We start from the raw sequence: 27,917 nt of genomic DNA, 5'->3' as shown, positions 1-27,917 counted from the left end.
TACGCCGGACAAATTTCTAAGAATCGGACAATAGCAGACAGAGTGATCTTACTTCTGTGAAAAAAAAGCGCAATATAGTATAACCTCGATCTCAAGGCATGTAACGTTTTTTGCGCGTTTCATCCTCATATCAAAAAACGCTACATGTAGGATCAAGGTTGAACATGTAAACTTCGAGACTTTACTCTGCTGAAATAAGTAAAATGATAAATGTGCGCAGACTCGAGTCTAGAACGAACCACAGGACAACGTCCAGAGCCAAACTAGAACCACAGCGCCGTTAATAAGAATAGGCTTAAACGGGAGGAAATACCACATATGCCTTTTGCGCTGTTTTACTCAGTAAATTGACGTCACTGTTTCTTAACCAACCACCTAGCTTCCATACGACTCCGTTGTTACTTCGCATTATTTCGTTGTTATAGTTACTTAGGTAGATATGGAATTAATGATCTCCTTAAACTACGTCATTTTAAGTACTCACTTAATTAGTTTTAATGTGAAAGACGTAGTGTTGAAAACGAGTTTTATAAAATTACAATAATAAGCAAGGCAAAGTGTTGTTGTTAATTGCTTACTTATTGATTAAGTAATAACAGCAATTTTTCACTGCATGGGATACGCCTAATACCATGTTGAACGCAGCGTTTCTAAGTAATAATTTGATACGCAAAGAGTTATATTTATAACGTACGTTGAGAGAAGGGTCACGTAATAACGTAGTAGCGAGAATCAAACTAACTAAAAATTGTTTTTATTTTTTAAATGGACAAACCATTGCGATTAATAATTCCTGCGCAATGTCTCCAGGTTTGCCTGATGAAATGTCAATGTAAAATTTTTTCTGCAATAGCAATAAAATATGTTTAACTTCTTTATCCACAAATAAGCAATATAATTTCAACACCACATGGACTACGGTTTGGAACAAAGATCAAAAATAATTTATGAAAGTGAATTCTTTCTAGTCCAGTTTACAAAACATAAAACAAAGAAGTCGTATTCCTTCTGCTTATCAACTAGAATGAAAATAAATAACAGATTGTTACTTAAGGCTACAAAAAATGAGAATCTAAATCCCAATTATGCATTTAAATGTTTGTAAAAAATTAAAAAAAAAAACGCCCTAGAAAATGTACACATGGATCAGCACTATCTGTAAGAAGCTTTCCATTATTTTCACAACTTGGCATTAAACAACTTCGTATTCATTTTTGATAGATTTCATCAAACAGCAGGCAAAGATGATGCCAAGAATCTAAATATATATATATATATTTTTAAAAATATGAAACGCCAAAGAATTCTAAATTAAAAAGCAATAAAAATAACCTGAATGAATGCAATTCCAATTGCAACAGCTCCAATTGTGACAAGGTGGTCCTTTAGAAACGTAATAAACTCTTTTTTGCATCCGTCCGGAAATTGAGAACCACTGCATTCATTTCCTGCATGACAAGATCTTGGTGTTTTATCTCCACATACTGAGGAAGTCGCATTTGTAGATGAATTTGAGCTTGAACTTGCAGGCGACAATTTATAATCATCTGGACCATATGTACCACAACAACTGAATTTCTGTTGAGCCCAGTCAAGTATTTTTTTAGCTCCAGGTTGCCTTAGATAATCTTCCACTGCCTTATCCAATGCCTTTGTTGCTACATCCTCAGCCTTAAGAAAATAAGAAATATACCTTTAATATAGCAAAATACAGCAATTAAATTAACAGGCTAACTTCTCTAAATTTACCTTTTTCTTGTATGCAAATCCAAGAGCACCAGCAACTATTTCCAAAATAAATATTATACCCAGAAGAGCGGAGAAAGCAACCATCATGAAATAGTTTTCCTTGATGGCACCACAACATCCAAGAAATCCAATAACAAAAACAATTACTCCGACAATAATAATAAACACCGATGCATTGGCAAATTTGTTATCAGCGTACGATAAGTAGTCACCATATCTATCTCGGATTATACCTCCAACGATAATTAATGCCAATCCACTGAGCTAAAAAAGAGAAAGATAACTACTTATGTTAAACTTTCATTACAACTACTTTTAGTTTTTACTCGATTTGTATTCCAGTTTTGCTAATCGTTCAAATCGTTCAGTTTCCTTGAACAGAACGTAATTTTCACCCCTGAAAGAGGAAATTTCAGACAAATCATCAACCAACAACATTTTCAAGCACTTCTACCCCCCAGACAGTTTAAAAACTGTACGCTAAGTACTGATTTTAAGCCATAGCCAGCTTATTTAGACCTGAAATATTGCAAATAAACCTTTCTAAACATATCTGAAACAACAAACAGCAACAACTTACCCAAAATAAAAAGTTAAAGAAAAAAACAAGGTATTTAATCAAGTTCATTTTTCCGTCAGCCATCTTAAACTTTCTACAGACGTGTCACGATGTATCTTCCACCTTCTTCGAGCTTTGCACAACAAGGCTGTCACCTTCGCGGGAAGATATTGAGGGGCGTTCTCGCTCTCCTCCTTTTCTAGATCCAAGCCCCAAGCGTTTTCCACCAATCAAAATATACAGAGCGGGTCCAAAGGGCATATAACAATCATCTAGAGTTGACACTCCATCCCTATTATTAAAAACAATAAAAACACGTGACAACTGTTTGGCCGTTCATTTATGTACTCTTTATTTCTGCCTTTTGAGATTGCGAAGCCATACAGAATTTATTAAATTATCTAAGAATGGCAGCGGTGGCACGCCATTGTCTGTTACGAGATCCCCAGGAGGCAAAATATATTGGCGTAATTTTTGCGAGAAAATGACTTGGTTCTTGTGCAAAATATTTTAGCGAATGAGGAAATATTCTGAAATATATTATAATAAATCGAACACTTGTATTACCGCCTCATTCTCATTCTGATATGTTTTAGAAAAAAAAATCAAATTACGACAAAAAATTGATTTTTTTATTTTGTACGTCGTTCTCACTGGATAACTTGTGAATCAATATGGTACCCCAGTTGTGAAGTTTTTAGTCAGTGACATGCCAAATGACTTTCCAGTGTCTGCGAATATATAAAGCTACTTACGCACACATTCTAATAGATCAAAAAGAAAAAACATAAAGATTTTTTAGAAGCTGGTAGAATTGATAAAAAAGATAATTAATAGCTACGAACTACCGTATTTACTATATTCTGATGGCCGCTAGCTAGTCTTTCAAAACCTACACGGTAGCTGGCTAGTTAGCTATGTGTGTGGTAGTCTAGTAAATAACTAAAGTCATCATTTTTCCCTTTTTGATATTTTTTGATCAAAAAGATTACAGGACAGTAGCTAAAGCAGGGAAGAGAGACAGGTACCCTTTCTTCAAAGTAGTCCAAGTACTTTCAACATTGTCACTGTCACACTGACCATTGTGGGCTAACTGCTGAACTTTTGCACTAAATTGTCTTGCTACAATTTCTTCCTTCACCTTATAGACTTAACGACAGGGCCTGTACTTTCCCTTAGCTTCTTTAACACTCTTCAAGATAATATCACAAACCAGCAATCTATGCTGGGAAACACACTCTTCCTACGATATAACTTTCACGTCCTTCATCACTTTCTTGTCTGACTTTCCAACCAGGAAGTAATCTATCTGTCTCTTACAGCCACCTGACTCATATGTTATCAGCCTACTCTGTCTCTTACTCAATGATGTGTTGCAAACCACCATGTACATAACAAATTTATGCAGTGGCGTATCTAAACATCTCTTCGTCTTTTGTAACTTTCATATTTACATAAGTTATCACCATAACACGTGTTTTGGGAAGTAAGAAAACATTTTTGTTATTTTTGCTTGTCGAAAACCAAGAGTTTGTCTTATATGCAAAATCAAGCAACTTTAAAATTCTAACAACTTGTTATGCATTTGAAAGTTTAATAAAATTCTGCTTATACGTTGGTATGAAGCAGAAATAATTGTACAATTTAAGATACAATTTTCTCTTTTGTAGGTTGTTTAAGAAAAAATAAAAACAACTTTGAAATAATTTGTGGGGTCACGTGATTCACAAGTGCACACTTAAAAACATTTTAATTTTATCCACAATTTAGCAAATTTAATTTATAGTGTTTTTAAAGGTTACCTCACGCGAAAAATCAAGTTGAGCTCATATGAAAGATCTTTTAAAGTTCCTAGTAAGTTTTTCATTTTTTCGGAAATCTTTATCCGTTCTCGAGATATCTGTCTTAAAAGTTGTGCTAATGAAATTATAACGTCGTGAGTATGCATTAAACATAATTATGGTAACTAAATATTAAAACTTATAAAATGTTTAAAATGCATTTTTAAGTTGAACTAACATTTTTAAGTTTAAATTTGAAACACTTCACAGAATATAAAAAAAATTTTTGGTGGTTTTATTGTATATTCCTTACTACCTTTGAACATTTTTGATGATAAAACTGATATCTTTATAAATGTTTAAACTGGTACTCTTCAACACCATATGAAGTGGAGATCAAAGAAGCCGAAGAGAAAGATGAGCAAGATGGCGATTCTCATGATAAGATGCATCAATTTTATAATAATCTTCTATCTGAGGTCAAGTATGTAGACTTCATTGTTCCTGGTGCAAGGTCTAGAAGTAGATTGAGAAAGATATAACTTGATTCGCAGGAATTAGAGTTTAGCAGAAGCAGTCAACATCAAATTACAAGAAAGTCATAGATGCCTTGAAAAATAGTTATTTATATCTAGTACAGTCTTGTCCCCTCTAGGACTATTGTCTCTGTGCCTTTTATTTTAAAAGCACATGTGTGTTGTATCGTTAGTGTTATGTTGTTGATAGTTTCTGTGGTGTATGGTTTTTTAAAAAGTTATTTAATAATTTTGTGTATATTCTTGTTTTTAATTCTATATGTGTTCAGTTGTGTTCTTTATTCTTCTTAAACCCTTTTTTTACAAGTTTCAGTATTTGTTCTTAGTTCAAACTAACAACACGAACAATCTCCAATCCCTATATCAATACTTGTATGTACTGTACAAATTCGTAGATGGAATGCGCTTTGTGCTTGAAATGCACCTATGTGCTGACGACTACTTCCTCTAATTGATACTCTTACCTTTTAGAAATAATAATGATGCTATAAAGTGACCATCATGATAAAAAAACTGAAAAAGTTTTTAACAGATACACTCTGCTGCAGGATGAAAAAATCATCGTTCACTATTATTGTTTTTGCTGTAATATTTATTTTTGGTAACTATATACTTTTCATGAATTTTTATAAGAAAGGTAACATCCAGGTTAACACAAGTAGCACAAAACCAACTGTTCATGAAAAAATGGTTGAAAAAGCGAAGTACTCAACCAGTGAGGAATTATTTGCAAAAAAATTTAAAAAGTATGAGGAACAAAAAGAAATAAAGATTGAGGACCATCAAGACAATGTGGTAGTTGTGAAAAAAGATGACCCTCATAAAAATTCAGAATTATCTTTCAAAGATAACAGTTTCAAGATGGCTCTTCTTGTGATAGCGTGTAATCGCCCATCGGTGGGCAGATGTTTAAACCGTATTTTTAAGTATAAGCCAAAAGACGTAGAAATTCCCATAATTGTTAGCCAGGACTGTGGTCATGAGGCTACGGCTAATGTTATTAAATCGTATGGTGAAAAAGTGATGCATATTCAACAACCAGATCTAGGTCCAGTTAAAAACGTGCCACACAATATGCACCGTTTCATGGGCTATTATAAAATTTCACGCCATTTTAAATTTGCACTTGGTAAAGTGTTTGAAGACTGGACAATTGATAGTGTGGTGATTGTGGAAGATGACATTGATATTGGTAAGTCTATTAATATAAAAGGAGAAATAAGACTGTTCTCAAATTTGTGTTAAATATCTCAATAGAGGAGGGGTTAACTTGATTTTAATGTATAGTTTATTTCAATAAGGAACTGCAAAGACGTACTATCGAAACGTCAAAAAATGCATTTCGCAAAGATAAATTTTCGCAAATTAGTCATGTTGGGAAATTTCAAGGTTTTTCTAGTGTAAAATATGAGAAGATTTTTATGAAAAATTATTTTCACAAAAAACTTTTTTAAATTAAATGAATTAAATTAAATTTATTTTAGGTCTTTTTATTAGGAAAAGGTACAACCCTGGAAAAATATATTGGGAATTTCATTTTGAGCTCCCCCTTTCCTCCCAAAGTCAATGTTGAAGATAGTCTTTGTTTAGTCTATGCTTGCAGAAGTACTCCAGTTACCCTAGTGGAAAACAACGTTGACTTTTTTGTAGAGGAGGATGACATAAAAAATAGGAAAGAAGACCTTTTAATCACAATTTCCAAAATATTTTTTCCAGGGTTTATTCTTTAATAAAACTTGCTTGTATCACAGAAGCGCTCGATTATTTTTATTAACTATAAAATAAAAAATTGCCGAGAAAAACTAAATAAAAAAGTTTAATTTAGCAAATAATTTATTTCTAGTAACTTCGCAAAGACTTATTTACGTGAATTGACCTTTCCGAAAATTTTCGCAAATATGGATAAAATTCGCGAAAATTAATTAGTAACATGTCGTATTTACTACTTTGTAATAACGTTGTAACGTGTCGTATTTACTACTCTGTAGTAACGTTGTAACGTGTCGTATTCACTACTCTGTAATAACGTTGTAACGTGTCGTGTTTACTACTTTGTAATAACGTTGTAACGTGTCGTGTTTACTACTTTGTAATAACGTTGCAACGTGTCGTATTTACTACTTCGTAATAACGTTGTAACGTGTCGTGTTTACTACTTTGTAATAACGTTGTAACGTGTCGTCTTTACTACTTTGTAATAACGTTGTAACGTGTCGTATTTACTACTTTGTAATAACGTTGTAACGTGTCGTATTCACTACTCTGTAATAACGTTGTAACGTGTCGTATTTAGTACTTTGTAATAACGTTGTAACGTTTCGTTTTTACTACTTCGTAATAACGTTGTAACGTGTCGTATTCACTACTCAGTAATAACGTTGTAATGTGTCGTTTTTACTACTTTATAATTACGTTGTAACGTGTCGTATTCACTACTCTGTAATAACGTTGTAACGTGTCGTATTTACTACTTCGTAATAACGTTGTAACGTGTCGTGTTTACTACTTTGTAATAACGTTGTAACGTGTCGTATTTACTACTTTGTAATAACGTTGTAACGTGTCGTATTTAGTACTTTGTAATAACGTGGTAACGTGTCGTGTTTACTACTTCGTAATAACGTTGTAACGTGTCGTATTCACTACTCAGTAATAACGTTGTAATGTGTCGTGTTTACTACTTCATAATAACGTTGTAACGTGTCGTATTTAGTACTTTGTAATAACGTTGCAACGTGTCGTGTTTACTACTCTGTAATAACGTTGTAACGTGTCGTATTTACTACTTTGTAATAACGTTGCAACGTGTCGTATTTAGTACTTTGTAATAACGTTGTAACGTGTCGTGTTTACTACTCTGTAATAACGTTGTAACGTGTCGTATTCACTACTCTGTAATAACGTTGTAACGTGTCGTATTCACTACTCTGTAATAACGTTGTAACATGTCGTATTTACTACTCTGTAATAACGTGGTAACGTGTCGTATTTACTACTTCGTAATAACGTTGTAACGTGTCGTATTCACTACTCTGTAATAACGTTGTAACGTGTCGTGTTTACTACTTTGTAATAACGTTGTAACGTGTCGTATTCACTACTCTGTAATAACGTTGTAACGTGTCGTGTTTACTACTTTGTAATAACGTTGTAACGTGTCGTATTTACTACTCAGTAATAACGTTGTAATGTGTCGTGTTTACTACTTCATAATAACGTTGTAACGTGTCGTATTTACTACTTTGTAATAACGTTGTAACGTGTCGTATTTAGTACTTTGTAATAACGTTGTAACGTGTCGTGTTTACTACTTTGTAATAACGTTGTAATGTGTCGTGTTTACTACTTCATAATAACGTTGTAACGTGTCGTATTTACTACTTCGTAATAACGTTGTAACATGTCGTATTCACTACTCTGTAATAACGTTGTAACGTGTCGTGATTACTACTCTGTAATAACGTTGTAACGTGTCGTATTTACTACTCTGTAATAACGTTGTAACGTGTCGTATTTACTACTTTGTAATAACGTTGTAACGTGTCGTATTCACTACTCTGTAATAACGTTGTAACGTGTCGTATTTACTACTTTGTAATAACGTTGTAATGTGTCGTATTTACTACTTCATAATAACGTTGTAACGTGTCGTATTTACTACTTTGTAATAACGTTGTAACGTGTCGTATTTAGTACTTTGTAATAACGTTGTAACGTGTCGTGTTTACTACTTCGTAATAACGTTGTAACATGTCGTATTCACTACTCTGTAATAATGTTGTAACGTGTCGTATTTACTACTTTGTAAAAGCGTTGTAACGTGTCGTATTTACTACTTTGTAATAACGTTGTAACGTGTGGTATTCACTATTCTGTAATAACGTTGTAACGTTTCGTATTTACTACTTTGTAAAAGCGTTGTAACGTGTCGTATTTACTACTCTGTAATAACGTTGTAACATGTCGTATTCACTACTCTGTAATAACGTTGTAACGTGTCGTATTTACTACTTTGTAAAAGCGTTGTAACGTGTCGTATTTACTACTTTGTAATAACGTTGTAACGTGTCGTGTTTACTACTCTGTAATAACGTTGTAACGTGTCGTATTTACTACTTTGTAATAACGTTGTAACGTGTCGTGTTTACTACTTTGTAATAACGTTGTAACGTTTCGTATTTACTACTTCGTAATAACGTTGTAACGTGTCGTGTTTACTACTCAGTAATAACGTTGTAACGTGTCGTATTTACTACTCAGTAATAACGTTGTAATGTGTCATGTTTACTACTTCATAATAACGTTGTAACGTGTCGTATTTACTACTTTGTAATAACGTTGTAACGTGTCGTATTTAGTACTTTGTAATAACGTTGTAACGTGTCGTGTTTACTACTTTGTAATAACGTTGTAATGTGTCGTGTTTACTACTTCATAATAACGTTGTAACGTGTCGTATTTACTACTTCGTAATAACGTTGTAACATGTCGTATTCACTACTCTGTAATAACGTTGTAACGTGTCGTGTTTACTACTCTGTAATAACGTTGTAACATGTCGTATTCACTACTCTGTAATAACGTTGTAACGTGTCGTGTTTACTACTCTGTAATAACGTTGAACGTGTCGTATTTACTACTTTGTAATAACGTTGTAACGTGTCGTATTTACTACTTTGTAAAAGCGTTGTAACGTGTCGTGTTTACTACTCTGTAATAACGTTGTAACATGTCGTATTCACTACTCAGTAATAACGTTGTAACGTGTCGTGTTTACTACTTCATAATAACGTTGTAACGTGTCGTATTCACTACTCTGTAATAACGTTGTAACGTGTCGTATTTACTACTTCGTAATAACGTTGTAACGTGTCGTGTTTACTACTTTGTAATAACGTTGTAACGTGTCGTATTTACTACTTTGTAATAACGTTGCAACGTGTCGTATTTAGTATTTTGTAATAACGTTGTAACGTGTCGTGTTTACTACTCTGTAATAACGTTGTAACGTGTCGTATTCACTACTCTGTAATAACGTTGTAACGTGTCGTATTCACTACTCTGTAATAACGTTGTAACATGTCGTATTTACTACTCTGTAATAACGTTGTAACGTGTCGTATTTACTACTTCGTAATAACGTTGTACCGTGTCGTATTCACTACTCTGTAATAACGTTGTAACGTGTCGTGTTTACTACTTTGTAATAACGTTGTAACGTGTCGTATTCACTACTCTGTAATAACGTTGTAACGTGTCGTGTTTACTACTTTGTAATAACGTTGTAACGTGTCGTATTTACTACTCAGTAATAACGTTGTAATGTGTCGTGTTTACTACTTCATAATAACGTTGTAACGTGTCGTATTTACTACTTTGTAATAACGTTGTAACGTGTCGTATTTAGTACTTTGTAATAACGTTGTAACGTGTCGTGTTTACTACTTTGTAATAACGTTGTAATGTGTCGTGTTTACTACTTCATAATAACGTTGTAACGTGTCGTATTTACTACTTCGTAATAACGTTGTAACATGTCGTATTCACTACTCTGTAATAACGTTGTAACGTGTCGTATTCACTATTTTGTAATAACGTTGTAACGTGTCGTATTTAGTACTTTGTAATAACGTTGTAACGTGTCGTATTCACTACTCTGTAATAACGTTGTAATGTGTCGTGTTTACTACTTCATAATAACGTTGTAACGTGTCGTATTTACTACTTCGTAATAACGTTGTAACATGTCGTATTCACTACTCTGTAATAACGTTGTAACGTGTCGTGTTTACTACTCTGTAATAACGTTGAACGTGCCGTATTTACTACTTCGTAATAACGTTGTAACGTGTCGTATTTACTACTTTGTAAAAGCGTTGTAACGTGTCGTGTTTACTACTCTGTAATAACGTTGTAACGTGTCGTATTTACTACTTTGTAAAAGCGTTGTAACGTGTCGTATTTACTACTTTGTAATAACGTTGTAACGTGTCGTATTCACTACTCTGTAATAACGTTGTAACGTGTCGTATTTACTACTTCGTAATAACGTTGTAACGTGTCGTGTTTACTACTTTGTAATAACGTTGTAACGTGTCGTATTTACTACTTTGTAATAACGTTGCAACGTGTCGTATTTAGTATTTTGTAATAACGTTGTAACGTGTCGTGTTTACTACTCTGTAATAACGTTGTAACGTGTCGTATTCACTACTCTGTAATAACGTTGTAACGTGTCGTATTCACTACTCTGTAATAACGTTGTAACATGTCGTATTTACTACTCTGTAATAACGTTGTAACGTGTCGTATTTACTACTTCGTAATAACGTTGTACCGTGTCGTATTCACTACTCTGTAATAACGTTGTAACGTGTCGTGTTTACTACTTTGTAATAACGTTGTAACGTGTCGTATTCACTACTCTGTAATAACGTTGTAACGTGTCGTGTTTACTACTTTGTAATAACGTTGTAACGTGTCGTATTTACTACTCAGTAATAACGTTGTAATGTGTCGTGTTTACTACTTCATAATAACGTTGTAACGTGTCGTATTTACTACTTTGTAATAACGTTGTAACGTGTCGTATTTAGTACTTTGTAATAACGTTGTAACGTGTCGTGTTTACTACTTTGTAATAACGTTGTAATGTGTCGTGTTTACTACTTCATAATAACGTTGTAACGTGTCGTATTTACTACTTCGTAATAACGTTGTAACATGTCGTATTCACTACTCTGTAATAACGTTGTAACGTGTCGTATTCACTATTTTGTAATAACGTTGTAACGTGTCGTATTTAGTACTTTGTAATAACGTTGTAACGTGTCGTATTCACTACTCTGTAATAACGTTGTAATGTGTCGTGTTTACTACTTCATAATAACGTTGTAACGTGTCGTATTTACTACTTCGTAATAACGTTGTAACATGTCGTATTCACTACTCTGTAATAACGTTGTAACGTGTCGTGTTTACTACTCTGTAATAACGTTGAACGTGCCGTATTTACTACTTCGTAATAACGTTGTAACGTGTCGTATTTACTACTTTGTAAAAGCGTTGTAACGTGTCGTGTTTACTACTCTGTAATAACGTTGTAACGTGTCGTATTTACTACTTTGTAAAAGCGTTGTAACGTGTCGTATTTACTACTTTGTAATAACGTTGTAACGTGTCGTATTCACTACTCTGTAATAACGTTGTAATGTGTCGTGTTTACTACTTCATAATAACGTTGTAACGTGTCGTATTTACTACTTCGTAATAACGTTGTAACATGTCGTATTCACTACTCTGTAATAACGTTGTAACGTGTCCTGTTTACTACTCTGTAATAACGTTGAACGTGCCGTATTTACTACTTCGTAATAACGTTGTAACGTGTCGTATTTACTACTTTGTAAAAAGCGTTGTAACGTGTCGTGTTTACTACTTCGTGATAACGTTGTAACATGTCGTATTCACTACTCTGTAATAATGTTGTAACGTGTCGTATTTACTACTTTGTAAAAGCGTTGTAACGTGTCGTATTTACTACTTTGTAATAACGTTGTAACGTGTCGTATTCACTATTCTGTAATAACGTTGTAACGTGTCGTATTTACTACTTTGTAAAAGCGTTGTAACGTGTCGTATTTACTACTCTGTAATAACGTTGTAACATGTCGTATTCACTACTCTGTAATAACGTTGTAACGTGTCGTATTTACTACTTTGTAAAAGCGTTGTAACGTGTCGTATTTACTACTTTGTAATAACGTTGTAACGTGTCGTGTTTACTACTCTGTAATAACGTTGTAACGTGTCGTATTTACTACTTTGTAATAACGTTGTTACGTGTCGTGTTTACTACTTTGTAATAACGTTGTAACGTTTCGTATTTACTACTTCGTAATAACGTTGTAACGTGTCGTGTTTACTACTCAGTAATAACGTTGTAACGTGTCGTATTTACTACTCAGTAATAACGTTGTAATGTGTCATGTTTACTACTTCATAATAACGTTGTAACGTGTCGTATTTACTACTTTGTAATAACGTTGTAACGTGTCGTATTTAGTACTTTGTAATAACGTTGTAACGTGTCGTGTTTACTACTTTGTAATAACGTTGTAATGTGTCGTGTTTACTACTTCATAATAACGTTGTAACGTGTCGTATTTACTACTTCGTAATAACGTTGTAACATGTCGTATTCACTACTCTGTAATAACGTTGTAACGTGTCGTGTTTACTACTCTGTAATAACGTTGTAACATGTCGTATTCACTACTCTGTAATAACGTTGTAACGTGTCGTGTTTACTACTCTGTAATAACGTTGAACGTGTCGTATTTACTACTTTGTAATAACGTTGTAACGTGTCGTATTTACTACTTTGTAAAAGCGTTGTAACGTGTCGTGTTTACTACTCTGTAATAACGTTGTAACATGTCGTATTCACTACTCTGTAATAACGTTGTAACGTGTCGTATTTACTACTTTGTAAAAGCGTTGTAACGTGTCGTATTTACTACTTTGTAATAACGTTGTAACGTGTCGTATTTACTATTCTGTAATAACGTTGTAACGTGTCGTATTTACTACTTTGTAAAAGCGTTGTAACGTGTCGTATTTACTACTTTGTAATAACGTTGTAACGTGTCGTATTTACTACTTTGTAATAACGTTGTAACGTGTCGTATTTAGTACTTTGTAATAACGTTGTAACGTGTCGTGTTTACTACTTTGTAATAACGTTGTAAGGTGTCGTGTTTACTACTTCGTAATAACGTTGTAACGTGTCGTGTTTACTACTTTGTAATAACGTTGCAACGTGTCGTATTTACTACTTCGTAATAACGTTGTGACGTGTCGTGTTTACTACTTTGTAATAACGTTGTAACGTGTCGTATTTACTACTTTGTAATAACGTTGTAACGTGTCGTATTTACTACTTTGTAATAACGTTGTAACGTGTCGTATTTAGTACTTTGTAATAACGTTGTAACGTTTCGTTTTTACTACTTCGTAATAACGTTGTAACGTGTCGTATTCACTACTCAGTAATAACGTTGTAATGTGTCGTGTTTACTACTTCATAATAACGTTGTAACGTGTCGTATTCACTACTCTGTAATAACGTTGTAACGTGTCGTATTTACTACTTCGTAATAACGTTGTAACGTGTCGTGTTTACTACTTTGTAATAACGTTGTAACGTGTCGTATTTACTACTTTGTAATAACGTTGTAACGTGTCGTATTTAGTACTTTGTAATAACGTTGTAACGTGTCGTGTTTACTACTTCGTAATAACGTTGTAATGTGTCGTGTTTACTACTCTGTAATAACGTTGTAACATGTCGTATTCACTACTCTGTAATAACGTTGTAACGTGTCGTGTTTACTACTCTGTAATAACGTTGAACGTGTCGTATTTACTACTTTGTAATAACGTTGTAACGTGTCGTATTAACTACTTTGTAAAAGCGTTGTAACGTGTCGTGTTTACTACTCTGTAATAACGTTGTAACATGTCGTATTCACTACTCTGTAATAACGTTGTAACGTGTCGTATTTACTACTTTGTAAAAGCGTTGTAACGTGTCGTATTTACTACTTTGTAATAACGTTGTAACGTGTCGTATTTACTATTCTGTAATAACGTTGTAACGTGTCGTATTTACTACTTTGTAAAAGCGTTGTAACGTGTCGTATTTACTACTTTGTAATAACGTTGTAACGTGTCGTATTTACTACTTTGTAATAACGTTGTAACGTGTCGTATTTAGTACTTTGTAATAACGTTGTAACGTGTCGTGTTTACTACTTTGTAATAACGTTGTAAGGTGTCGTGTTTACTACTTCGTAATAACGTTGTAACGTGTCGTGTTTACTACTTTGTAATAACGTTGCAACGTGTCGTATTTACTACTTCGTAATAACGTTGTGACGTGTCGTGTTTACTACTTTGTAATAACGTTGTAACGTGTCGTATTTACTACTTTGTAATAACGTTGTAACGTGTCGTATTTACTACTTTGTAATAACGTTGTAACGTGTCGTATTTAGTACTTTGTAATAACGTTGTAACGTTTCGTTTTTACTACTTCGTAATAACGTTGCAACGTGTCGTGTTTACTACTCTGTAATAACGTTGTAACGTGTCGTATTTAGTACTTTGTAATAACGTTGTAACGTGTCGTGTTTACTACTCTGTAATAACGTTGTAACGTGTCGTATTCACTACTCTGTAATAACGTTGTAACGTGTCGTATTCACTACTCTGTAATAACGTTGTAACGTGTCGTATTTACTACTTCGTAATAACGTTGTAACGTGTCGTATTCACTACTCTGTAATAACGTTGTAACGTGTCGTGATTACTACTCTGTAATAACGTTGAACGTGTCGTATTTACTACTTTGTAATAACGTTGTAACGTGTCGTATTTACTACTTTGTAAAAGCGTTGTAACGTGTCGTATTTACTACTTCGTAATAACGTTGTAACATGTCGTATTCACTACTCTGTAATGACGTTGTAACGTGTCGTGTTTACTACTCTGTAATAACGTTGAACGTGCCGTATTTACTACTTCGTAATAACGTTGTAACGTGTCGTATTCATTATTTTGTAATAACGTTGTAACGTGTCGTATTTAGTACTTTGTAATAAGGTTGTAACGTGTCGTATTCACTACTCTGTAATAACGTTGTAATGTGTCGTGTTTACTACTTCATAATAACGTTGTAACGTGTCGTATTTGCTACTTCGTAATAACGTTGTAACATGTCGTATTCACTACTCTGTAATAACGTTGTAACGTGTCGTGTTTACTACTCTGTAATAACGTTGAACGTGCCGTATTTACTACTTCGTAATAACGTTGTAACGTGTCGTATTTACTACTTTGTAAAAGCGTTGTAACGTGTCGTGTTTACTACTCTGTAATAACGTTGTAACGTGTCGTATTTACTACTTTGTAAAAGCGTTGTAACGTGTCGTATTTACTACTTCATAATAACGTTGTAACGTGTCGTATTTACTACTTCGTAATAACGTTGTAACATGTCGTATTCACTACTCTGTAATAACGTTGTAACGTGTCGTGTTTACTACTCTGTAATAACGTTGAACGTGCCGTATTTACTACTTCGTAATAACGTTGTAACGTGTCGTATTTACTACTTTGTAAAAGCGTTGTAACGTGTCGTGTTTACTACTTCGTAATAACGTTGTAACATGTCGTATTCACTACTCTGTAATAACGTTGTAACGTGTCGTATTTACTACTTTGTAAAAGCGTTGTAACGTGTCGTATTTACTACTTTGTAATAACGTTGTAACGTGTCGTATTCACTACTTTGTAATAACGTTGTAACGTGTCGTATTCACTATTCTGTAATAACGTTGTAACGTGTCGTATTCACTACTTTGTAATAACGTTGTAACGTGTCGTGTCTACTACTCTGTAATAACGTTGTAACGTGTCGTGTCTACTACTTCGTAATAACGTTGTAACGTGTCCTATTTACTTTTTTGTGTTTTATTCTCTTCCTCTTTTTAGCACCAGATTTTTTCGACTACTTTCTCGCTACACGGCCACTTCTGGAGAAAGATAAAAGTTTATACTGTGTGTCTGCGTGGAACGACAATGGAAAATCGGATGCAATTCAGGAAGATGCCATCGATACACTTTATCGATCCGATTTTTTTCCAGGCCTTGGTTGGCTAATAACGCGAGAATTGTGGCAAGAAATCGGACCTAACTGGCCACTGGGATTTTGGGACGATTGGATGAGAGCTCCCGAGCAGCGTAAAAATCGCGCTTGTATACGACCGGAGATATCCAGAACAAAAACGTTTGGTCGTATTGGAGTTAGTCAAGGCCAATTTTACGATCAATACTTAAAGTATATTAAACTAAATACGGAACCGTATCCATTTCGCGATTTTAGTTTAGACAACTTAATAAAAGACAATTACGATAAAAATTTTGTTGAACTTGTTTACAATTCCCCAGAGAAACAAATTGGTGACGTAATGTCAAATTCGGAGAGATCCGAAGAACCTATTCGGTTAACATACCGCAATAATAACGAGTTCGCAATGCTTGCAAGAAAATTCGGATTAATGTCTGATCTGAAAGCTGGTGTTCCACGAACTGCATATAAAGGTGTAGTAACTTTATATCGAAACGGTCGAAGGATTTACATCGCTCCTCCTTCAGACTGGAAAGAATATTTAGAACATTAGGATATTCTAGGTTTGATAATTTATAGATGTACTTTATATTTTTTTTTTATAAATAGAAAATATTTTCAAAGTCGTTTTTGCATATCTTCAGCTTAATAAAAAATAAAAAGCCCTTGCAGGCTAAAAGATTCAAGTCAGAATAAGAACAAACAAGAACTTTAAAACGTTTAAAAAACCACGCTCAAAACGTGTATGAGGACGATGCTAATATTTTTTTCGTCAATTTAACAGAAGCAGGACGAAGTAGAAGTGTGTTTTTAAACCTCAATTACAGGTTTGAAATTAAACCAGTTTAACATTCTAAATATTTACGTTATACTTAAATAAGGGGTATTAGACTAACTCGAATTTTCGAAATTTGCACTAATTTTTGGTTACGTTAATTTCCTGAAATAAGGTACGTAGAAATTGACCAGAAGAGACAAATTTATGTTAAAAGAAGTTCTTGTTCTTAAAAACATTCTTTATTCTACATATACTTTTCAAATAAGTAAAGTATAAGAAGATGCAGGGGCTGTATAAACTGTCTCGCATGTCAAAAACACATCACTGCAAAATATATTTTTAATTTATTAACGGGTCATTTCACAAAACCTAAAAATTGATTTACAACTGCTTTTGCTGGAATGAGGGATATGATGCATGGCTATGATATATACTGACTTTTTATTTTCATCTATTAGACACCATGAAATATTTAGGCCCCATACTTCTGAGAGCCTTTGGCCATTTTTTGAAAATACCGTTTAAAAACTTTTATGAAATCCTTATTGTGGAAAAATTAATTAGGATTATTTTTAGAACTTAAAAGTCACAACACAAATTTATTTCGTTGAGTAAATCACTTGGCAAAAGAAATTCTAAAAACCTTTTGTATTTCGCATCAATAAATGATTAATATAAAAGCCGTCAAATTACATAGTTTCACTCAACGCATGATAGCTCAGTTGGCTAAGCGGTGTTGTAATGTGAACCCAGAGCTCGTTGTTCGAATCCACCTGAAGGCAGTTTTTCTAAAAAAAAATTGCGTAAAAAAAAGTTCGTTGGTGACGTCACAATTGACCATTTGGGACATAGTTAGTTAGTTAGTTAGTTAGGAGTTGGAAACCAATATTATCCTCGCATGCGATATAGTAATAATCCATTAACTTTTTTTAACTTTAATAATTCATTAACGAATTTTTAACTCGATTCCATAAAATTGTATTTTTTTATTTATAAGACATTACGACTGCGTTCCAAATTGTTGCTAACATGCAATATTTTTTGGTAATCATCTTGCTCCAACATCCAGTGAATTAAAATCACTTCTGCTTTTTATATATACTAGTCGTTAGCCCGTGGGAAAATCCACGGGTTTGCCCGTCGCAGGTATCTTGCGTGACAGACAGACGGACGGACGGACAGACGTATACGGGCATTAAAATATAGATGACTGAAAATATGTATTAAAACAAACAAGAAGCCCTGGGGGCTCTAAGAATTTTCGCTCGCTACCAAAATATTTGATGACAACCTGCTAATTCGTTGTGTTATCGTGCCAAACATTCGAAGGGGTTTGGTGCATAAAGCTCTGAAGATAAAGCACGCAAGCGACATTATATCTTACAACAAACGCAAAGAAAAAGAAACGTGTCATAATAAACTCACATTTTAAAAGAAATTGCTAACAAAAAATACGGCCTATCATTCATGGTTGAAAGTCTTGTGATTGAAACGTTTATGGTCTTAAACGGCATTTAGTTGACAAGAAATCAAAATTTTGATGGGACCATTATGTTCAACATACTTTTTTTGTTAACTTTGCTAAATTTTGTTGTTTAATTCTTGGACTAATTTTGGCCTAAAATGACATTTAAGGTGGCAAAAAACCAAAATTTTGATGTCACCATTATGTTCAGCATACTTTTTTTGTTAAATGTACCAAATTTTGTCAAAAATAAAGTAGTTTTAATTTTTGAACCAATTTTGGCCTAAAATGACATTTAGGCAACAATAAATCAAAATTTTGGTGTCACCATCATGTTCAGCATACTTTATTTGTTAACTGTACCAAATTTTGATGAAATAAAGTAGTTTTAATTATTGGATCAATTTTGGCCTAAAATGACATTTAGGTAACAAGAAATCAAAATTTTGGTGTCACCATCATGTTCAGCATACTTTATTTGTTAACTGTACCAAATTTTGTCAAAAATAAAGTAGTTTAAATTTTTGGACCAATCTTGGCCTAAAATGACATTTAGATAACAAGAAATCAAAATTTTGGTGCCACCATCATGTTCAGCATACTTTATTTGTTAACTGTACCAAATTTTGTCAAAAATAAAGTAGTTTTAATTTTTGGACCAATTTTGGCCTAAATTGACATTTAGGTAACAAGAAATCAAAAATTTGGAGTCACCATTATGTTCAGCATACTTTTTTTGTTAACTGTGCCAAATTTTGTCGAAAACAAATACGAATTTTGGCCTGAAACGTCATTTAGATGACTTCCAAGTACTTAGGGAGCTTGACCATTTGGGACAGGGTTAGTTAGTTAGACAGTTATACCAATACTATCCTCCTCTCAGAGGAACGTGAAATCCCAGGGTCGATTTTTTCTCAAAAAATGCTCCAAAAGAAAAAAACGACGGTTTTAAAGAATTTCCTACGCCTTCGGGCGCGGAAATTCAATTAGAATCATAAATTATACAGAATTACAATGAGTGCCAAGATGTCTGCACAAATACTTATGTCAAATACAGCTACCCAAATAGCTGACTTAAAACACTGTAACTATAGGAGTATTAATTAGATGCTTGCAATGGGGGAGAGGTAAATCAAAAATCGCTGTTTAAAAGGTCACTGTATATGGAAAATATATCTGTTTAAACTAAAACTTCATGATTTTTTGGAACGTATTCTGCAACAGAATTTTACAAATATAAGCAAATTAAAAAACAATGTTACATAACGCACAAATGATATTCTATTTACACCCTACCTGACATATTAGTATTTTAGCGGAAAGTACAGTTTTGAACGAGAAGTATATCTTTATAGTTCAGACTTTGTTAGCCACTTTTCGCTTTTATCCCCATCAGTACATGTATTCACTTATTTGAAACAAGAGAGAAAATATCATATAAACAATTTTAGTCTTGTTTAGTCATATTTTATGATATCCCCATAGTGACTTGTTTGTTTCGGGTCAAAAACAAAGTTTCTCAATTTAGTAAATAGACAAAAATATCTTTAAAAAGACTGTTTAACATGGTGCAATATTTAAAACTTTACATGCAATGAGGAGTTACCGGTTTAAGATATTTTATATTTGCAAAATTCCTGATGTGGAATGCTACTTCACGTCAGTATGTTGCATATTCATTGAGAGAGATTTGTGTTTGACATTGATCAGCGTTTTCTGTTTGTGACATTTTAAGTGATTTAAACATTATGGGTGAGATGTATTTTGAATGCTTTGGTAAACTTCTATCCAAATAATTTTCTCTTTTGTCAGAGGGTCAGAGTAAGTATTTTAGTAGATTTAGATTTTAAATGTCACATTTATACTGCAGTTGTTGGACACAATTTTCTTGGTCATTTATATAATAATACAGATTGTAAGGTTCACACTGGTGTTCTGTGTGTTTTTTGAAAGACGTATATCTGTTACATGGATTAAATTAAAAAATACAGTGGATTCTTCCACAGGAAACAGCTAGTCGTCAATATTTCATTGGGGTTAGCGTCAAAAGTCGTTTCTGAACTTCGGCCACTAGGGCTCCTCAGGTGACTTATTGCACGAGCCCATAAAGTTCGTGTAAAAAATAATGATAATGTCATTGCAGCCTTTGGTTTTTATCTGTTTAGATTTGCATAAATCGTGTGTTGCGCACTATGGGCCCAATTGACTGACTGCGGGAAGTGTTATAAAAGCGCTTCTAAGGTCTTACTCTGATCATAAAAAGGTGTCATATAGTGATTTCAAAATTGCCCCGTCACTTATGACGCCATTTGTAATTATAGTTGTAGTAGATATACAGTTGAACTCATGTAATTCGACTCGATTTGGTCGAATAACATGAGTTGTCTAATTATAGGATTTCAACCTTTTTTCGACCAAATTTTGAGAAAAATAAAATATGGATGCTTTGCGTAGCGTAAGATATTGTGGATCTATACCGACAGGGGAGTTTACAAACATTTTTAAAACATCTCGGTTTGGCTGATTTTCCAATTAAAAACATTGGGATTTTTTCACTAAGAGCATTAGAAGCAGCCATTCCTGTGAACCGGACTTTGCTATGTTTTCCACCTGAACAGCGTTCACCACGGAAGTGCAAAGACTTTGACGGTAAAGCTTCGACCAAACTTGTCGGAATATCCTTCAGTTCGTACCTGGCTAGAATCTTTTGCTTGTTTTTCTTCCGGGTAGAAATGGCATTGCCGGGAACATTAAAATGTTCAGCCACATATTTATGCGGCCTACCCTTTTCTAGCTCTTTCAACGCATCATATTAATTTTTAAAGTAACTTCATTGTGCTTTCTTTTAGTTGTCATTTTGTCTTGTTTGTATCATCAGCTGCGCCAGTACTCGAAACAAAAATATAAAACGTAAACAAACATTCGTATTTCATGATTTGATTTTAGAAAATTTATGTCTGTATGTCTAAACCGCAGAAAAACCGCGGGAGGTGAAATTTTTGGAACATGAAAGCTTTTTATGATAAGAGTGAAACACAAGACGCGCTTTTATTATACCTCTCGCGGTCAGATATAACAGCCTATAGTGCCCAACACTCGATTTAACTCGATAAAAGCGCGGGGAAATCGCGTTTGGCAATTTCGTAGTACCTAAAACGCGGGAAATATTATTTTTCTGCGTCTTGCAACTTTGTTAAGATAGTAAACCTAAACACATCATCACCAAAGGCTGCGATGACATTGCCATTATTTATTACACAAACTTTTCGGGTCGTGCCATAAGTCGCCTGAGTCGATTTAAAAAAGTCTTGAAACCGGGTTAACCTAGCTCATAATCATTTTTGTCGCGTTCAAATGTTCATTATCTGCTATTAATAAGAATGAACCAAGGATTTCTTCCTCCTTTGGTTAAACATACAGTTGGACAGCTAGTACACGGTAGCGATCTAAACCGGCTCGGTTAATATGAACTCCTGCTTTAACCGACATCTTGCATCTTATTTCCAGGCTGGCTTGTAACAATTGTGACCATCTTTAATGGCTCGATGGAAGCTAAAGTGATACTGTTGACCCTCAATCAATAACATATTTCGTAATTCTAGAAATTTCACGCAGTAGATAGCCAACAACAATCCTACATAAAAACCTCTTACAGCACTAGTAATTTTGAACAATTCACAAACTGCCATTGTGAAGGAAAGCAAAATGTGAAAAATCACATATCAAACTCCTTCCACGTAAAATCATTTATCAATATATACGAGGTGTAAACAAAAGTAATGTGGACATATTATTTACAGGAATTTTTTTATTTTTTTGCCTCCTTTTCCTGTTAGTTATCCTTTCGTCGCGAAAATTTATCCACGTGAAATTTTTAAGATAAGTTCATTCGCGAAAATGAGCCCCTGCGAATTTTTTCAGGGTCGATATTCGCGAAAGAAGTCCACATGATAATTAATCCACGTAAGGTATGTGTTTACTTGTGGAACTTCTGCGAACTTCTGAATTAGCTGTCCAGAATTGTAGATAATTGATTAAGAATTTATGGCAGGCATATTACATGCTATAAAAAATTGGAAACACTGATTCTTATTTTTTTGACGCGGCTATCTGCTTCTGATTTGTGTGTCTGTGGCAAAAGAAGTACTCCTGTGCTGACGATTAGAAGTTTGAATTAGATTAGCTCCTTGATACATTTAACAGCCTCGTCCACAGGGCTTATTTCGCTGTTTAGCATTACAGCAGACAGGGGTTAACTTTGCATATCGGGGGTAAGACTTCTGACCTAAACTAACATGTCTAGGAAATCTAGAGGCTTTTTGAATGAGAAATAATGAAAATTCAGAACAAGTGAGATTCACACTGCAGTGAAAATACAACTGTTTACATGATGTTTCGATTCGGGTTAAAGCGGAGGTTGGATTTTGCATGTCTTTTACTTTTAAGTATACGCACTGTTCTGTGGATCAAGTCTCATCTGTCCAGTCCCTCAGGTTAAAAAACTGCGCTTTGCTATTCTGAATGTTTTGTGCGTGTGTATTTTAATGACTATAGTTTCGGCGGGTTATACTGCATGTGAAAAGAAAACATTTGTGTCAGACTTCGTTTCATAAATGACGTTGTAGCCATGAAATAATTTCCCCTTAACATCGCACTCGGAACCTGTTAAAGCATCCAGGCTAAATTTAGCGGGAAAATTAATCTCTACCCCCAGGGTTTTTTTCTCAACGGCGCTGTGCTTATTGACAGGTCTGTTCGTCTCGCTGTCACAAAACGGAACAGATCCTGGTATCGAGGTTGGGTTTTTTCATATCTGTTCTGTGGTTTATTCAACCAAATATATACGTCATACGACATTTTAAAAAGATGTTAGCCGTTTTTAGAATACGCAAACCAAAGCATCAGAAATATGCGTTATCCCCGCACACGCAAAATGTACTTCTAGAAATTTATGAAAAGTCGCAACATCAAACAAAACAACAACAGGCTAGTCTGGGGTTTTAACAACGAAAGGGCCATGGGAGCACAGTTATTTTTGCCTGTCTTTTTGGCATCCACTACAATCGGTTCTTGCGAGATAATGATGCCTGCCCTTCACAGCGATGGTGATATATTGCTCGAAAAATCAACCTCTTTTCCAGGATTTTTGAATATTTGAATAATAATATCTGAATATTTCAGGAGATTTCCAAGGTGTTGAGTAAAGAATAATTTTTTGCTGTACTCATGCAGCATTTTATGTATTTAACAACATAGTTTTGTAAACCTAAAATTGAGAAGATTTAGGGAGTTTAAGAAGGCGTGACAGTCCCGAAGAGATTGTTTACGCATTCGTCTAAATGTCTCTGTACTTGTTTCGAGAAATAACTTTGTCGAGAACAACCTCATCGCAAAATTTATCGGTAAGAAGGGAAACTGAATAACGTAATCGCATTTACAGAACATTTTATTTCGGATTATAAACATATAAATAAAATTTTGCTGGACATGCAAAAAATATTTTCGTGGCTGTCTTGTCGTGTCATATCACATGTGATGGGGAACAACGTTCTAGCGATTTACATCTTAGATGCTCAATGTATTATACATTCTAGCCATATTCTTGCGCCATCGACAAGATATGTAGAGTTCAGGAAAGTTTCAATATTGAAAACTTCGATGTGTTTTGATTTCATCTAGTATTTGTTGCAGCTCCTCATCGTCAAATCTTCCTTCAAGACTAAAATGAAAAACAAAAGGAGGAAAATATAATGTTAATAAGTAGATGTCAAACTATCTGAAGTCTACACAAACAATTACGAGGTATTCAAGATCTTTGGAGTGTTTAAGCTTTTTCACATACGTGTTTTATGTTAATACTTGCTTTTGGCTGTGCAGGAATGAAATTTTGTGATATTTTAAAGTACCGAAGCATAGACCTAAAACACAACTAACTACACAATAAAGTAATGCAAAAATAACCAAAAAACTTTAACATCTAGCTGTACGATGCAATGTTTCATAACTAGACAGAATTGTTTTTCAAAATATCTTACTTGTTTAAAAAATGATGGATATTCAAGCCCCTCGCTTTTTTGGTACCTCAAGGGAATTCATTTTAGCGAAAAAAAAATTCTAAAATTTTCTATTAGAAAAATATTCAATATTGCTGCAGTTAAAATTCTCGAACATTTCTTCTCAACTTATACAGCATTCAGAAGCTGTCATCAGGACACACAGGACTGCTGAAGTTGAAATTCTCATATCTATTTATAAGTGCTTATGCAAACAGCGGAAATGGTTTTTCACACAGGAAAAAAAACCCTAAATTTCGCGAATTTTATGAATACAAAGTTTCGCAATAATTTTCGCGAAATTAACAAAAATAATTTATTAAGGTGTTGTGAGATAAGTGAACAAACAAATATTCTGTGCACGAGCGATTTCCAAAAACACCACTACCAACAACAACCACAACACTACCTTCACTGCCACTCACAACAACAACAAAAACAACAACAGAAATAACAACAACAAAACAATTAGAAACTAGCCTAACCAGAAAGTTAATGATATACCTTGGTATTAGAGTCTTGGCTTCTTCTGCTGTTTCGGGACATAGGTTTGCAATGCAAGCAAGTTCGAATTTATGCAACTTCTTTTTTGACAGCAGTCTAAACATGTGAACACACAATAAATAAAAAAACATTAACATGCTCATTTGAGAATCTCAATGAAAAAGAAGCATTTAGCATCTTGAGTGATTGAAGAGTCTTGCTACTTGGCCTCCGTTATGACAAATTATGAAAACAATCTTTAATTTTCATTTCATCTGAGTAATAATCATAAAATACACTACAATCTCGATCTGTCGCTTCTTTACATGGAGTAAATTCTAATCATGTGTGGTGGCCCCCTGTTTTCACAATAACTGCTGCATACACTATCTTGATTAAAAAAGTCGCATACCCTCTCACTTGTGCAATCGTTTCTCTGTTTTTGAATCGACTAAACCTTTGTGTGTAATTTAGTGTCTTCATGAACACATCGCTCATTTCCTGATCATCATCTGCATTTTCGTTTTGAGCTTTTCTGTGTTCCAGCAACATGAATACTTCAGAATTTAATAACGTTTCAGCAGCTTCGAATTCTAAAGAAAGTAACAATGACACAACTGTAATATATATAACCCTATTCGTTGATCAGTGAAAAAAAATCTTGGCTTTGAAACCAAAACCTACAAGAACACCTATTCAAATAATTTACTTAGCGACAAAAAAAGGTGGTATGTTATTTGCCTGCCTGCTCATTTAATGTTGGTATTTCTATCAGCAATTACATGTCAATGAGAACTAGAAATGCTGGTGCCCTAAATAACTAGTTAGGTAGGCAATTTTTGACCATTTTATTTTCTCAAGGGGTAATGTGAGGCTAGTAACAGCAGACATACACAAGACTTAGGTATGACCAATGCAGCACATCCAATAATCATAATCCTAAATTCTGGATCACTATGTATTGCAGTTTTGGCAAAAGCATGGATATGCAAACAATAACAAAATAAACGAGGTAGTGAAAAGCAGAGGTAAAACTATTACTATTAGTGACCATCGACAATTATGTATTGTCATTGTTAGCAACAAATTAAGGAAACTATAATGGTTTAAATCCATTTTTTTTAAATATGAGATATTCTCTATAAACTTCTGAATTTGGATAAATAAGGATTTACTTCTTTTGGTCAGCAAAATTCATTCCAGGAGTTCTAGCAGTCACACATGTACATCATTATTATACAAACAAGCTAAAAAATTTTTAGCACATTTTTTTAACTTTCTTTGAGATGGGTGGATTTGATGTCGCAGAAAAACTTTCAAAGGAAAAAAAAAGAAATAAAAATTGTAAGTTAAAAAACTAAAGAGTTCAACATAAAATTGAAATATCAACTTCATAATTATAACAAAGCGTCATGGTTTAAGCAAGTAAATATGATGATAGAAAACGATGATGAAGAATCAAAAGTAAGAGCCAGTAACCATGAAAATTGTTCTCACAGAGGATTTTGATGATAGCGATGGAAGTGACGCTAATTTTGATTGCATGGTAATGCTGAAGTGATTGAGAAATATTATGCAACAAAAAATTAAAACGGGAAAAAAATAAATTTCATATTTACATTATCTTATAGCCAATTCAATTTGCTTATATATTCAATAAATAATTTTGTAAAAAATATAACTTTTGAGTGTGAACCATTACAGTATCCTTAACCTTTAAACTAATGACCTCCTTACCCTCTACGTTAATGGCAATCTAATTTTCGACTTTGTAACATAATGTACTATATTAATAGGGTGGTATATATATACTTTATGAAAAAGTGCACATAACAATCAAATATGAAGTACTGCATGATGAATATTATATTCTTTTAAGCACAAAGACTGTGTTGTTATAGATGAGTTGTGGTGTAACGTAATGTTTTGATTTTGCATCTAGAACAATTTGTCCATATGGACATGGATATGCATAGGCAAAAAAAATTAACAACAGACTGTGATGATAATAAATATTGAATGAAAAAACACTGACAAATTGGTACAATCTGCTCTTAAACAGAAAAGATATATATGAGGGTGCCAGATAAGCCGCATATGCCGTAAAAAGGGCGGGCGTTTTCGAGCGAGTTCAGCGTTTTGAAAAAAAATTTAGTCCATATTCGCACGAAAAACCCTGCATAGACCTGAACAATGCCCGAAAAAGCGCTTTCGTCCAACAAGAGATTGCTTTTCGGGAATGCTCCAGGTGAGTTCTGTTTCGGTGGACCGCCGCAAATTTAATTTGAAAAGTTGCCCAAACTCGCTCTTATATATGCAGCCGTTTGTGGCTCATCAGCACCCTCTTATAATATATAGTTTACAAAAAACAATTCAATGTATTTTCAATTCTATATTCCTAAAAAATCTATAAATTAGTCTACCTATGAATTAGATAGATAATTTGACCTTCTTGTCTGTAATGACGCACGCATATATACAGAACTTTGTAGGCCTTATTCTGGTAGCTACACATAATTGTTGGTATTTTTTTATTAATTTTCAAAATTCTGTGTCTGATCTCCTCTCCACGAGAGAAAACATGACGAAGTTCTTACCTCCATTTTTTTATTTTAACGGCAAACTGCATTAAATATAAGTTATTAATGCGCGATTACCTTTCGGAAACTGAAGTTCTGTGGCATCCTCTTCCTCAACATGTTGTGCTTGGTCTTTTTCACCAGCAGACATTTTGATTTTGATTCATCGCGCCCTGGCGGCGAGACAAAAGTGGCGTACAAAATATACGGACTCTGTAGTGAAATATTCGGCACCCCTGAAT

General features: G+C 33.9%; 3 protein-coding genes across 3 annotated transcripts; 1 reads left to right on the top strand and 2 right to left on the bottom strand.

Annotated features, from left to right (window-relative positions):
* Nucleotides 1–944: 944 nt before the first annotated feature.
* Nucleotides 945–2,491, bottom strand: LOC130642026 (23 kDa integral membrane protein-like). The gene is made up of 4 exons (XM_057449093.1): nt 2,330–2,491; nt 1,750–2,013; nt 1,333–1,671; nt 945–1,258 (listed from the first exon to the last, which is right to left on the bottom strand). The coding sequence occupies exons 1-4, from the start codon at nt 2,390–2,392 to the stop codon at nt 1,193–1,195; spliced, it is 732 nt and encodes a 243-aa protein (XP_057305076.1). The 5' UTR covers nt 2,393–2,491; the 3' UTR covers nt 945–1,192.
* Nucleotides 2,492–4,341: 1,850 nt separating this feature from the next.
* LOC130642022 (alpha-1,3-mannosyl-glycoprotein 2-beta-N-acetylglucosaminyltransferase-like) lies at nt 4,342–16,948 on the top strand. Its single transcript, XM_057449087.1, has 2 exons — nt 4,342–5,817; nt 16,182–16,948. The coding sequence occupies exons 1-2, from the start codon at nt 5,127–5,129 to the stop codon at nt 16,868–16,870; spliced, it is 1,380 nt and encodes a 459-aa protein (XP_057305070.1). The 5' UTR covers nt 4,342–5,126; the 3' UTR covers nt 16,871–16,948.
* Nucleotides 16,949–23,993: 7,045 nt separating this feature from the next.
* Nucleotides 23,994–27,914, bottom strand: LOC130642018 (DNA-directed RNA polymerase II subunit RPB4-like). The gene is made up of 4 exons (XM_057449085.1): nt 27,754–27,914; nt 25,509–25,689; nt 25,118–25,213; nt 23,994–24,279 (listed from the first exon to the last, which is right to left on the bottom strand). Exons 1-4 carry the CDS (start codon nt 27,824–27,826, stop codon nt 24,201–24,203), a joined length of 429 nt encoding a protein of 142 aa, XP_057305068.1. The 5' UTR covers nt 27,827–27,914; the 3' UTR covers nt 23,994–24,200.
* Between the last annotated feature and the right edge of the window lie 3 nt (nt 27,915–27,917).

The sequence above is a fragment of the Hydractinia symbiolongicarpus genome, chromosome 4 (genome assembly GCF_029227915.1).
Source record: "Hydractinia symbiolongicarpus strain clone_291-10 chromosome 4, HSymV2.1, whole genome shotgun sequence".
NCBI classification, from domain to species: Eukaryota; Metazoa; Cnidaria; class Hydrozoa; order Anthoathecata; family Hydractiniidae; genus Hydractinia; species Hydractinia symbiolongicarpus.
Note: the sequence above shows the minus strand (reverse complement) of the source record. Positions and strands in the feature narration are given on the sequence as shown.